General features: G+C 32.5%; 1 protein-coding gene across 1 annotated transcript in view; it reads right to left on the bottom strand.

The window, feature by feature from the left end:
* The window catches only part of LOC127716698 (adhesion G protein-coupled receptor B1-like), a 33,510-nt gene extending 18,641 nt beyond the window's left edge, over positions 1-14,869 (bottom strand). Inside the window, exons 1-8 of the mRNA XM_052222929.1 lie at positions 14,716-14,869; positions 12,062-12,297; positions 8,781-8,962; positions 6,672-6,778; positions 5,218-5,489; positions 4,208-4,369; positions 3,575-3,618; positions 1,722-1,921 (exon numbers count right to left, since the gene is read on the bottom strand). Of these exons, the coding sequence (XP_052078889.1) occupies positions 1,722-1,921; positions 3,575-3,618; positions 4,208-4,369; positions 5,218-5,489; positions 6,672-6,778; positions 8,781-8,962; positions 12,062-12,297; positions 14,716-14,823 (1,311 nt within the window). The 5' untranslated portion in view covers positions 14,824-14,869. The remainder of the gene's footprint in view (positions 1-1,721; positions 1,922-3,574; positions 3,619-4,207; positions 4,370-5,217; positions 5,490-6,671; positions 6,779-8,780; positions 8,963-12,061; positions 12,298-14,715) is intronic.
* Between the last annotated feature and the right edge of the window lie 525 nt (positions 14,870-15,394).

Genomic DNA, 15,394 nt, shown 5'->3' with positions numbered 1-15,394 from the left:
AACAATTTAAGAAAAACAATATGCTTGAACAAAAATATCAGCCAATTGCAATTACTTTAAACACAGGTAAATGAAAATAATTTTGTTATACATGTTATACATATATATATACTAGGCAAAAAAAAGAAATGTTACATGTTTGTAAGATCATTTATAATTTTTATAGCAAAAAATTGATAACAATAAATTAATGGAATAGTTAGCTCACATCATTTTGAAGAGAACAATAACAAGTTTTCTCTATTTAAAACAATATTGCACATTTTCGGACAATTTTAACAGGACGAGTACAAAACTCAAGTTAACATGTCAATACCGTGTATGACCACCTGTTGCATTTATGACCGCCTGACACCTCCGTAGCATTGAATCAATTATAAGTCGAATAAAGTCTTGGGGGATGTTGTTCCATTCCCTGAAAAGTGCTGTTTGGAGCTGGGCGAGCGTTTCCGGTGGATTTTGGCTATTTATGAAAAGTCGTCCAAGTTCGTCCCAAAGATGTTTGATTGGCGATAAATCTGGAGACATTGCTGGCCATGGCAACACACGAATGTGATTATTCTCCAAAAAGTTCATCGAAATGCTTGCCACGTGATAACGGGCATTGTCCTGCTGAAAAACGTGGTTAAAACGATGCCTTCGGAGAACAATGGAGCCAGAATTTAGTCCCTATACCTTGTTGCATTTAGGTTACCATCAATAATTTTGAGCTCGGTGCGTTCCTGGTAGGTTATTCCGTCCCATACCATAATTCTGCCACCACCAAAGCGATCTGTTTCCTGTACGCATGCATCAGGAAATCGTTCATTGCGCCTCCGGTAGACACTGGCTCTGGCGTTGCTAAATTTCAAGTTGAATTCATCGGTAAAAAGAACATGTCTCCATGTTAGCTTATTCAATCAAATCCGTACCCGAGTTCATTGAAGTCGCGCCACCCTGTGACTCTGCGTAAGTATAGGTCCCTTCAACGGACGACGTGCTCTTAAACTAACTTCACGCAATCGGTTACGAACTGTTTGGGCAGAATTCTGTTGTAATTTCTTCCGTGGGTTTGTCGTGCTGTTTGTGACGCGTTTACAAACCGATTCCGGAGATGAATAATGCGGATGTGCCTGTCTTGACGTAACCTCGTCTCATGTGGCCTGCCACTTCAGGGACGATCATTTGTTGTGCCAGTATCTCTTAGACGAGTCTTAAGCCTTGCAATAGTCAATCTAGAGACATTAAAATGATTTGCAACCTGCATTTGAGTCATTCCTGCTGCCAACATCCCAATAGCTCGTTCTCTCTCATTTTGGCGTAAACGGGGCATTGACTTACGTGTAACTTTTTTCAATTTTTAATGCGACCTTTTGTTAACAATAGTTTTTGACACAATTAATGACTAAAATGACAACTCGATTCCATCTCAATACAGGTAACTTTTTTTTTTTAAAAAGTGCTTATTTGTTTGAAATCAGAAAATGACGTTACGTCATTTCCGAATTTTTTACAAATGAATAAATTTGATAGATAAATCATTCAGGTCACTTGTTTTAATCTTGAAAAAATTGATATGTGTGAATTTTCTTAATTAAAAACCAATGTTTCTTTTTTTGCCTAGTATATATATATGTATCTTCTTGAAGAAAACTTTTTGCTAGAAGATATTTTTTATTGCTAACTTGGTCGTGAGATAAGCGAAAAATATTCCATTTAACAGTTATTGAAATATAACTGACCTGTTCCTTTAGGCTTTGAATAGCTATTTTTGTACACTGACTGTAATCTGGTTCTTCCCATTGTCCTCTCCTGTCGCAGTATCTTGAAACAATACCAGTATAGAAACCACTACATGAAACCGATACATTTGTATCAATTTGAGCTAAGTTCCAAATTGTTTTAAATGAATCCAGATTTACAGGGCAAAAGTGTGCTGGGTCTACAATAAACATAAAAGTTGTTCTGGTCTTAGCTTGAAAATATTTCAATGTCACTTCTGGCTAAGATTATGCTTCTGACACGGTATTTCCTGCTTCATTAAGTTATAAAAACTCGTCTAAGGTGTTTCGATTATAGTTTGAAACACTATACCCGTCATTCATGAGATTAATCAATGGTGCTCAATGAAAAAGTTGGAGGACCAAATAAATTTGAAGTTGAAAAGCATTTTAACCGTAAAATTTGGAAAAGTTGTTCTGAATATGACTTAAGTGTTTCGAATAATTCAACATTGCATGGACATTACATTTGCAGAAAATGAACATACAATTGACATTTCATGTCAACACAAAAATGCTTGCTTCTTGGTTAGTCATATCTTGGGAATGTAACATTCATCAGTAGTGGCATCGACGCAGGTGGTAGTAAAATCACATCAAAGACTGGTAATAATTTTGAGCGCCAGACGCGCGTTTCGTCTACATAAGACTCGTTAGTGGCGCTCGAAGCAAAACTAATGGAAGACCAAATCAAATACAAAGTTCAAGAGCACTAAAAATAAAAACCAGTTGACCAGCATGAAATATCTTAGAGTACTTAAATGACTTTAACGTCAGCAATCAACCAATCATCAATTTCATTGAAAAGTGTAGCTAACAATTACATTTGTCATTATCGACTCATGTTTCATAGAAGACAAGAATTTCATTTCCGTAAAAATCAGCAAAAAAAAATCTTTGTCGCTGTGCATGCAAGCATGAAATTTGATCAACAACACACGAGAAATATTTGATGAGAAATATTTGTTACAGATCTTTTAATCCTTATTTGTATTCGGTTTTACACGTTTAATGTTGTTGTTTTAGGAACAATTAAATTAAAATAAAAATACTAAAATTATAAATTGCTCTGTGACGTTTTTTTCCACACAATTGGACATAAACCACGTATGAAATAAACAGCTCCTTCACAACGCATTCTGATGTACATGAAAGACTATCGTGTAGCTATTCATGAAACGAAATCACTACACTCACCCGAAAAAAAAAGAAAGCAAAGAAACAACACTTGAGCATACTTTTAAATGGTAGAAGTTCTAACAATAAAATACAGAAACAAAACAAACATTTAGACAACTCCTGAGCACATCAAGATATTTGTTTAACAATATTCAAACTCAAGTTTTGTCTGTTCATCCAATATGTTATCCTTTTTCAGTCATATACCTCTTCAGCTGTTTCGGTACTTGTACATCGTTGCCTTGCAAATGTTTAGGCTTTACTGTGCCTGATGAAGGTAAAGGTACAAAAACGCTTCTGACTTATGAAATTTGTATAATTGTATTCTCATTTTTTATTCCTTTGTGGCTCAATTTTTTTTTTTTTCTTTTTTTTTTTACTTTCCATTTTTTTTAAATCATTTTTTTATTCTGAAGATTCCGGATTAACATGATTAAGTTATTATGATTAAGTCATTAAATGACATCAGCAACGACTTTGTTGATTATTGTATTTGGTGAGAGGCTTCCGATCGCAAAACATCTCATACGAGATAATTTTCAGTGCATTTTTGTTCGTATAAGATTTTCCAACTTGATATATTCATTTCATATGTATAATTCTGTTCTACTCGATAATAATTATAAGCCACTTACTATTTATCACCTTTAATGTAATACATATCTGATCAGATACCTGTCTATAAAATAAGAAGATATAGTTTACAACAAACAAATATGTATAAAAGATGATATGAGATAAACGATGGAGAGAAGAAAAAACAAAATGAAACAAATATATAACCAAAAGACATTCTAAGGTCAACCTTCGGTCTCTTTAAAAAATGTTCTAGCTCAAAATCATTCTGTTTCCAAAACAGATGTGAAATGATAAAACATAGATAACAAAGATCTTCACTCAAATTCTTAACGTGATAAAAATATTGAATTTGACAAAACAACACCCACTGACGACGTTCACGAATATGGACATGAATATATTAGAATGTCTAAAGGTTGATTGTACATCATGCTTAACGATATTCAAGCTGGAAAAATGGTAAAGCGTACTTTCATTAAGTCATATCTTTGGATCGAGCATCGCTATCGTAAATGACAAAAAGTATTTTTCTTCAGCATTTCACTTGATGTTGAAGGGATCAAGTTAAGTAGCGCTTTTTTTTTAAATTATCAATCAATCAAATTGAATCAGTTAAAGTGTCATTTATGAAAATAATAAAAATGGAAATCAATGCAAGACATTTGAGAGACATAAATATTATCATTTACCTGTTGGTATCAAAAGCCGCGTAACAGAATTGGTGACTTCCGATGTGTGTTTCTTTTGGGGTCCATGTTACATTAATATACCATTGACTTTCGACTAAACCATATTTCAACAGCGCAGACTTGGTCATCCCAATTGGTGACACAGTGTTTATTTCTGATATCCTAGAGAAAAAGAAAATTTCCCAATTTCAGCATTTGAGATATAAAACTGTTCCTTCAGGAGACGAGTTTATTTGTTACGGTAAATTTTAATTAATCCTGAAATAATAGTAAAATGTATTTTACATGTTTTACCATATAACATACTTCTCAACAAGACTGAAAACTAGTGAATTGGTTTCAGCTGGTTGAGAAAAGTGTCATTTTTTTCAACATTTCCTGTATTTGTATTTCAAACCTTTTGAACTCGAGCACACCAACTATTTTTTTTTTTAAGAAAGCTAGTCATGTACACATCAATAACATCGAGGAAAATGCATTTAATTCTTATAATTCGTAACTCAAACCAATGGTGAGTTTTTCTTTAAATTTCACTTTTCATAAAATCCCAGCATTCCATACATTAAAATGAACCGCACATGAATATATGAGAATGAAATTGACCAATGTTTACATAGATAAAGAAAAAAACAAAACTCTGACAACGTTAACACAGTCTTACACAGTTTTAACCAAGAAAATAATCATAACAGACCTATCACATTCAGTCAACACAAGTATATGAGCTTGTTGGCGAAATAAACATGCATTCTTTTATATGCCTTGTCTCCTTTTATAATTATTGTAATTCCCTCTTTTGCAATAAGAAATAATGGGTTAAATTCTGGTATATTCGCATATTTCTTTGAAACCTAACTGAACCAAAGAAAGAAAGATTTGTCTTTAGTTTTTTTATATCATAGATTTAATTTTACAATGCCTCTTCATAAATTTTATTTTATTTTCCCACGCCTTTTCATTTACTAAACTTAAATGCCTGGTATGTTTATGCATTGTGAAGTCTAACTTACTTGGAATTGATGGAATGTGTGCTTGCTATGATGGTCTTGTGATATGTTGTATTCGACAAAATCAAAATAAGAGCTCCACTCTTGTCTGTAGATGTATCTATTGATGGTCTGTTGTCACAGGTTTCAGTAGATGAATAAACAAAGATAAGGAACTGTAATGATACGCTACTGAGTGGATCTATGTCTGATTGACTGACAAAATCTTCAATTTGAAGAGCAACGGCATACCAACCTGTGCTACCAGTTGCATTATAGGAGAGGATACATGTTTCCTTAAAGACATTATTGAAGTATGCAATTACAAAAATACCAAAAGTGTTTTCTATTGATGTTTGTATATTTCCATTTTTTCTAGAGCATTACCTATAATAATCATTACAAAAAATATGAAATTATAATATCTCAAGTACATATTATCGAATTAATGGGGATACAAAGATTTCAGTATTCATAATAAACAGTAAAGAAAAAGTTTTCTTTCCATTAACATCGTTCTGATTGGTCAATGTAAAGATCATGCCTGATCAATCCTGTTCGATGCTGATGTTACAATAGATAATGTGTTGTTCTTACTAATGATTCATAATGATTTTTTATCATGGTTTGTAAATATGTGAACAATGGCCTTCATTTTGTCTATTTGAATAAATGACAGTTGCTATTTATTAACATGATAAATTCATAAATATAAGTTACACATGTCAAAATCAGTTCAATATCAACTTTTGGCAAAGACTAGCAGAAAATGCAAACAGACACTACAACAAAAATGAATGATATATAAACAAACATGTAACTTAATATTTCATTCTTGATTTCAGCGTATAGCAATACTAGTTATTTAAACATTTTCACATAACAGTCGTATAATACTAGCAAAACATTTACAATAGCTTCGAATACCTATGAATGCATTTTGCTCGAAAAATTATACAGCATTTCATATGCATATAACCCCATATATCATCGAGTCTGATTGTCTGGCAGTCAAAAGTACGACAGTAATATCAGGCCGACACCCATTTTATAACAGTCAATAAGATAAATTCATATAATAACAAAGAATAATAAAATAAACTCATCATAGATACCAGGATTGAAATTTTGTATTTGCGCCAGACGCGCGTTTCGTCTACAGAAGACTCATCAGTGACGCTCGAATCAAAAAAGGTAAAAAGGCCAAATAAATTATGAAGTTGAAGAGCATTGAGGACCAAAATTTCCTAAAAGTTTTGCCAAATATAGCTAAGGTAATCTATTCCTGAGGTAGAAAAGCCTTAGTATTTCAAAAATTCAAAGTTTTGTAAACAGTTAATTTATAATTATGACCATATCAATGATAATTCATGTCAACACAGAAGTGCTGAAAATAAGATTTCTTTTTCAGATATAAACGCTTTGATAACAGTCAAACGCTTCTCCATGTACACTTTGATATATTTTTATTTACATACCACATTCATAATAGAACCGCTTAATCCATTGCAAATCCCTCCACATTCATCTGCTGTTTTATTATTCGCCCATCGACATTTGACTATGTCCCCATCGTCGTCCTTAACTGTATCAACATTAAGCTTTTTATATTAATAAATACTATATTGACGAAAATAATCTTTAGGTTTTTTCGCAATAAGATTGGTAGAACTTTACCTATACAGGTCTAGTATATCAAGTACTGTCGTTATGTATCACTTTACTTCGTAAACACTTTTTGTGCTGTGTGGAGGTTTAAGAATTACAGTTTTGAATTGATTAATGAGTACTTGAGAAAGGCAAGAGAGTAAGAAAAAAAAGAAAAAATTAAGAAATCAAATTTTGTTTTCTGATCTTCTGACTAGACCAATTCAGCTATCCTTAACGGCGCTTGGACATACACCTAACCAGCACAGCTCTGCTCTGTAGTATAATATTAACTTGTTTTTTTAACAATACGGACCCTAACAAGTTAAAAAGTTATCGAAAATAGCTTCACACCACTAGACAAAATAGGGAATAGGACACGATCTCTAAATTCATGCGTTTTATTATACTTTTATAATCAGATAGATAATTTTAGGACATCCATGTTGAATTAGAGATAAATGATCACTCAAAAACCAACACGAATAACAAAACAACTGTCAAAATTAGATCATGTCTCTTCCTCACTATTATCGCTTCAATGCTTAATAAACTACAAGTAATTCCAAACATTTCAGACCATTCAATGAAATAAATACTCTTTAAATTTCCTGCGTCCAAATCGTTTTTCTTTAGTAATCTTCACACTCAAGCCTAACTATTTAAAAGCCAGGGATGCGTAGCTGTGCTCAATATAGGACAGCATTTTTAACCGACTTACCATGTTATTGTAGGCAATAACTTCTCCAATCATTGAGAAAGACATGATCAAGCCACTCAAAGAATATACTACAGTGCCACATTATATCAGATAAACTTAAATTTTTGCAACACCAAACAAATATGGTACCTATTACTAGCAGAGACTCTTGATTTGGTATTTTTCAAGGGAGATTCGCATAGCAGGAGACGTATACTCTATCGAAGCACCGTATCTTCAGTTTAAGACATACAATTCTTTTCATGCTTGGTTTATTTCAAATGGATTTACGAGTTTTGACCATCGGTAAACTACCATACCCCCCCCCTTTTTTTACCTAGTATGCATATTTAAGGTTGTTTTGTGTAGTTCGTCGTTTATCATGAATGTGTTTTAGGATGTATTAACAAATGATTTATCTTTATTTCTCTAATTGTAAGCCCATTCATAGATTATACCACTGCATCGAGTGTGATACGATATTTCTCCAGTCTCGGCAGTTAAATTTTAAATGTTTAAATCGCTCGCCGAGTCCCGCGTTTTAAATTTGAATATGTAATTGTCTCGAGTGGAGAAATATCGTGGCACACTCGACGCAGGGGTATAATCTATATTCATGTGACTATATGAGCCTATTATATCGAAAGCATATTGTAAAGGTTTGCATTGGTAATCATTTCATTAGATTTGTATATTCTCGAAACCAATTGATTAAAAACACGATAAACGAATTTATGGCGTCTTCATTTTAGTTACAATAAGCTTTTAAAAAAGATAAATATTTGTCGTTTACACTACATAATTTTAAGAAAATGTCTTAATATTCAATTTTTAAACTTTGTTCAACTGCCTGGCATTTTGTGTTACACCTTTCATACCTATATACATGTATATATGCATTTCTAAATCACATGCCGTATTTGGAAATTCAAAGTTAAAAACATTTAGGCCTTTCATGCAAAAACTAATAAGATAAGGGAAGAAAAAAATCCATATTTGTTGCCTTTTAGTTGTGATATAAGAAAGAAATTTGCATATATGTCTTAGCTATTTTTTTTTATCTATCATTATAAATAATTTGAAACAGGGATATATTTATTTAAACGTGAATCAATATCATGGTTTATAATTTCAATGGTACCATTATTTTCAAAACTTTTGAAACACTTCTGGCGACTTCCATAGAGCTGATTATTTATTCAAAGCTCGTTCAGACATTGTTTACTTCAAATGAAAATACCTTGAATATGAATTGAGAATGAACACCCTTGTTTCACTCTAACAACCGGCTGTATAGCAGATATTGGCGACGTGTTGACCATTCCTGTGTCAGTTCGAATAGTTAAATCTACTTTAGTCACCATGGATATAGTTTTTAAATCACCGCCTTCGACCAGGTCTTTCCAGCAACATGCTTCATACCTATATAAAATTCATTATATAACATATTTTGTTTTGTATTTTGCTGCGACATAGCCAATGTATTCTGACGCAGCTTTAACCCATTATCAGTTATTGTTACATTTGTGATTGTGTGATGCCTAATATTCAGTTGTGAACAATTTTAATTAATAAAGAGGAAAAATAAATTTGATCATGAATGGAAAAGAGAAAGGGGGATAAGTTTCATAATTGACAAAATCAATGGCGATATTAATAGGGTCATAAATATAAGCTTAAAAAATCAAATAACTCCTTTGTAGATAAGATTTTTTTATACAAAAGTCATATGAATATTTATACATTGTAAGAAATGACATTTTGAGGTAGAGTTGATTTAACCATGTGGACCATTTTGCGAAATTCTATGAATTTTTGATTTCATAGCTTGCTATGTCTGTTCTAGAGGTTGTAACAACATTTTGTCATATTTTAAATGGCTTATCAGAGCACATAGATTACTAGATCACAAAATTGAAATTTTTGTAAATGTTGGGACATTGCTTTTCGCAGATTATTGATCGTCTAAGAATAAATAGAGAAACAAATTGCAACACTGAACTTCTTGCAAAACAATGTATTTCTCCTTTTTGACAGTTGTATTTTAAAAATATGAAAAATTAACTGTCTCTAATAGAGACATATTTAATTCAATTATTTTAAGGAGTAGGCCTTCCATCCATCATTTGTCAATGTCTTTTTAAATTCACCCTTGTATTTCATTATTAATGTATATTGGTATGACCACTCTTAAAATTATTTGGGCTAATCCTACCATGTACAGGTATATTACAGGTATCATATCTAAATTTTAACTATCTATTAATATTCAATATATGAGCTGCGTCAGATAGAAATCGACCTTATGCAAAGGAATACCAATACATCTGTTAAATTATTTCGGGTTGAAAATAATCTCTGTGAAAACTCAGCAAATGTTTGAAATTGCGTTAATATAAAAACCCTACAAAACATAACAAAATTCATCTTTTATTTCATATTTGAATGTCCCAAAATCAATCAAAGTTTGATATGTTCCAATTGTCGTAACCACAATCCCGTCTCATTTTGCCCGAATGTTACCTACCGCATTAAGACTTATCCCCGGGTTTCTACTAACATTAGCAACACGACGGGTGTCACATGTGGAGCAGGATCTGTTTACCCTTCTGGAGCATATGGGATCACCCCCAGTTTTTGATGGGGTTCGTGTTGCTCAGTCTTTAGTTTTCTATGTTGTGTTTTGTGTACTAGTGTCTGTCTGTTTGTCTTTTTTCTTTTTTAGCCATGGCGTTGTCAGTTTATTTTGACTTACGAGTTTGAATGTCCTGTTGGTATCTTTCGCCTCTCTTTTGATACCTGCACATTTATTAGTGCACTTGCATACGGTCGATTTCTATCCGACGCAGCTCATTTATTAAATGACATTCTAATAATAACATGTTCATGTTGAATGTACCCTTCTGTCTGCTCGTCACAGTGAGAAGGGAGTGGGATTTTGAGCAAGATGAATATTGATAGCATTAAATAACCTTTTTACACTTTGTGCAACGTGCAGGTATAATTTGAAAATAACATCCTTTAAAAACTGAAATCTTCGGATACTGCCTGATCAACTGTAAACTCCTTTCCATTAAATTGTGTAAAACTGAAAGTTCTTTTCTTTTCAAACAAGCATGTTTTTCAAATTACCGTATTTCAATGTAGGTTGTGTTTTTTTAAACTATTCTTAAGTGTTACTTTGCATGTTTTATCTCAAATACTGGTACTGATAAAGATAAATTTTATCTGCAATTTACCTGTACAAGTTAAACAGTTCATTACCCCAAATGTAAATTTTACCCCCAAAATGTTAAGCTTAAATGATACCGATGTCACAGTTATCATTTAGCCCTATTGTCTTTCGCCCATTATTAGCATCTTAAAGCCTATACCCTATATAGATTTCCTTCAAATTTTGACTCTTTGCGTCTTTTACCCCTTTTTCTTCATGAAAAACCACAAATCAGCCCCAATCTGAAGAAACAACGACTCTTAATGTACCTAGCATTGCTATGACTCTTGTTCTCCCGGAGATGAATATCAAGTACCCAGACGGCCGCGTTATAATCGAAAACTTAAAACTGTTTCTTGACCCCAACAGCCACAAGGACACACCCCTTTTATAAGCGGTTTACTGCCAGTCTGATGAAGACCAACAGATGACCATTTTTCTATTATCCAGTCAATACTTTGGGTTTGTACGTGCTTTATAATTTCCACTTAGACTTTATGGGCTCGTTTACACTTTTGCTTGCAGATATCAAAGAAAAATGAAACTGGAATCGATGTTGTAAACCTTTGGTAAACATTTGCTTTGTTACTACCTTCATGACCTGAATTATTAATAAGAAAATGAAACGTTTTCAAATATCGTATTGGTGACACGCCATTAAAATTTCTGTATCCGCCCCTGTTGTTCATAATAATATTTTGTAAGCAATTTTTGACATCTTAATTGAAGGCAATCGTTGGAATTGGGCAAATTAATTCCATTAAGAAAGAGGTGGCGAAAAAAAATTGATCCGGACAAAATCCTGAATTGTATATCAATTTCTATCAAACAATCAATAAAACATATGATATATATCATTTCATTTGCAATTTGAACATTTTCCCTTTGATCTTACTGCCTAATATTTTTAAGATCATGGACATGACTTGATACTCGAAAATATTAGGCAATGACGTCATGTTTCAGTGCAGCAACGTCACGTGCTCAAGTCCATCCGCATCATTTTATCAATGAAATGCACGCGACTTCATTCATACAACCGAAAAACTATCCCAACGTTTTGTACGCGGGAAAAGTAGTTTTACTAAACTATTTCATTTTACTTCATATTCTCAACCAAAAAAACATACAGTTCAGATAAGTTGCCTATAAAAGAATAATGACATTTTATTTTTTTATACTGTCTTCATCAGCTCGAATATCAGCTCGCCCTAGCGGGCTCGCTTGATATTCTTGCTGATAAAGTCAGTATCAAAAACAAAAATGCCATTATTTTATATATACATTAACAAGTATATAACATTTACCCAAATATCAGTTTGTTGTCATACGTTTCGTAAGACGGGATATAACGTGTCATCTCTCCAATTGTATTATCATTATTATAAGAAGTACAATAGTACGACCGGAATGTCATATTGCAGTCATTGCAACACCCCAACGGGTCTTCTTCTCCACACCAAGTTCCATTCCCCAGTTCATAAGGAGAGCATATATTATTGCTATCTATAGGACGGTAAGAAAGATTGTATGTTACGGCCATCTATGAAATAAAAAAAGAAAAGATAATAGAACATTATCAGAAATATATCAAAACCAGTACAAAAAGATGTAGCAACACACTACCTTTTAAGGGCATACAATACAGTTATTGGGGAGGTGATGACGTTGCTAACGTAAAATGGGTTTTTTCGCGACGTCAAACTTGGACTTATCGGGGAAAATGAATGTTTTGACTGATTTTAATCATTAGCTTGAAAACGAGTACATGGACCCCTCTTTTTTACATTTGACATTTGGCTTGATAATGTATAAAGATTATTTGTACCAATTTTTATAAAAAAATCCAAAAAAAATCACTGATAATTTTTTTCTTAATTAGATAGATTTACATAAAAAAATGCCGTTTTTTTTTAAATCATCAAGATTTAATATAAAATTAATTATTTCAAAAGGAATTGTTACACAAATTATGGGCATATTTATGTAAAGAAAATATTCCGCTTGTGTTGTGTGTATCTTTTGAAACAAAAAAAAGCTATGCATGTCCGTCCAAGAAACCGAAATCGGAGTAAATCTCTAAAGTTTTGATCCCAGTCATCTCTAAAACTAGCATATCAAGGTATATTTTTATAACATATGTGTATTGACTAAGTGGAAAATAGCTTGAATGCTAATTTTCGTTAAACATTAACCGTGGAACCAACACTGTACCGTATGCCCTTTAGTTCATCACCTAATGAAAAAACAAGTGAACCAAACTCCGAAACAGTAATATAGTCCTCGATCCCTGCTACATGTACGTGACACTGACGTGTAAGCTGAGAGTATTGACGTCGTTGATGTTCCAACGTTTACAAAAGAACAATATTTATTTTAATAATGACTTAAACACGTGTTGGCTCTTTATGCTAAATATTTTACCATGAGCGATACAAAAGACGTCAATTATCTAAATTATAACAACTTCTAACGTAGTGATCATCAAAACAACAAGCAACAATATAAGTGATCATTTTAAAACACAAAGGAGTAAGTTCACGAAGGGTTAACATTGGCCCTAAGAATTTGATGGGTTTTTTTTAATCAGGCTAAAATACTACAAATTTCAGAACGAAATATTTGTGATATAACTATTGATACAAAATAATTTCTTTTTGGCTCATCACATTAAAAATGACGAAGGAATGATTCATCAAGTCTGCAGTATTTGTGTTGTAACTTCAATTTAGGTCAAATTGTAAAAAATTCTTAACAGTTTTTAACATAATTTACTTTTGCCGCCACCCCTGCTCCAGAAAGTTTTTGTGTCTAGGTATTCAATATCATCATTGGCAGCTTTTAGCTACAGGACATTTTGGATCCTAGGTTGCGGGCAATGATTTCTTCAAGCTTTCATGTCCAAAAAATGCACAAAATCTTCGTTTTTTTGACAATATATCCAGAGTGTGCCGACTTTGAAGCAAAGATGTACTCTAGTGAAGAGATTTGTTTAACCTAGAAGTAATGCTTTTGAAATATATCAATGCAAGAACCAAATTATTACCACTTTGATATTTTATGTTAAAGTAAAATTTCAAGGCCATATTTGGCCTAAAGTAAAGCAATGATATAGAAAAGAAAGTTTGGACATATTTTTGATAATTGTTAATGACATCTGTATGTAAATAATTATATATATAATTCAATGAATTTATTTAGCTGTGTTGGTCATGTTTATGCTATTCAACAAACGGAGGTAGTTGCTAAACGCTTGCTGTATTCGAGTACTAGGTGTTCAGTGTTCAAAATAATGTGTTCGGGGTGGAGGGGGTTGTAAACATATACCTTGAGAACTAGCATGTTATAAATCCGGTTGAGCGTGAAGGTAAAGTAGTACGGACTCTAAAACACAAGTCCATCAAAATATTAATATTTGTTTTAGGACTCAACCTTTTTTTGCTACATGAAATTATGGTTTAATAGAAAATTAACACAGGAACCTGTAAAAATCAACCAAACAAGATTTTTAAAAAGGCGAAAGATACCAAAGGGACATTTAAAACTCCCGAGTAGACGAGAAACTGACAACATCAAGGCAAAAAAAAAACTACAAAAGACAAAAAGACAAACAAGTCGACAGAAGATGCATAGAAAACTAAAGACTGAGCAACACCAAAACCCGGATTGATCCTTGGTGCTCCAGAATGGTAATAAGCAGATCCTGCTCCAAATTTGACACCCGTAGTGTTACTGCTATAAAATGAATTTCCTTCAGTGATTAGGCATACCGCAAAAGCGTTTATAATGTATACTTAAATAAAGACATTGGCCTTTTATAGCTTACTGTTCGGTGTGAGCCAAGGCTCCGTGTTGAAGACCGTACTGTGACCTATAATGGTTTACTTTTATAAATTTTGACTTGGATGGAGAGTTGTCTCATTGGCACTCATACCACATCTTCTTATATCTATTTGATTACCTCATTTTCGGTTACTATATATTTCCATGTTATTACGCCACCTCTAAAATCAATTGATGCAATATTTTGGATAAGAAAAATATTTAAAAACCACCACAACCACTCCATGCCTTTATTTCAACACTTTTGATCGTTTACGAACAACAAGGCTATACCATTTATTGTGCATGATAATAAAAGCCGTTAGTTAATTTAAAACCTAATTTGTTTTCACTGCGTGCATTTATTTCCGGTATAGACATAGTGGTTATATTTGGACATACGAAGTATTTTCTTTGTGTTTTAATACAAATGAGAGTGTAATGATTACTTATTATGAAAAAAAAAACGTTTATCTTATTTGTTAGAATGTCTTTATCTGATGTTTTAAAATTTGTTTTTAAATACAAATGAAACAGAGAAAGCGGAAGTGTACAAAAATATTCATTATTGGTTATATATGCATTCAATACGTAAGTCACACGAATGGCATGTTTTCCTATGATCTTCGAGTAGGTAAAATTCTGTTATTTATATTTAAATGCACCAATAGGACGTTATTTTAATGATTGCTCTCACCCGTTTATCTAATTTGTTAGAATGTCTTTATTTGCTCTGTTTAAACTTCTTTTTAATTTCAAATGAAACAGAGAAAGTGGAAGTGTTCAACAATATTAATTTCATTATTGGTTATATGTGC

Source organism: Mytilus californianus, unplaced genomic scaffold, assembly GCF_021869535.1.
Source record: "Mytilus californianus isolate M0D057914Y unplaced genomic scaffold, xbMytCali1.0.p SCAF_9, whole genome shotgun sequence".
In the NCBI taxonomy this organism is placed as follows: domain Eukaryota; kingdom Metazoa; phylum Mollusca; class Bivalvia; order Mytilida; family Mytilidae; genus Mytilus; species Mytilus californianus.
This window is presented reverse-complemented; position numbering and strand designations above follow the sequence as displayed.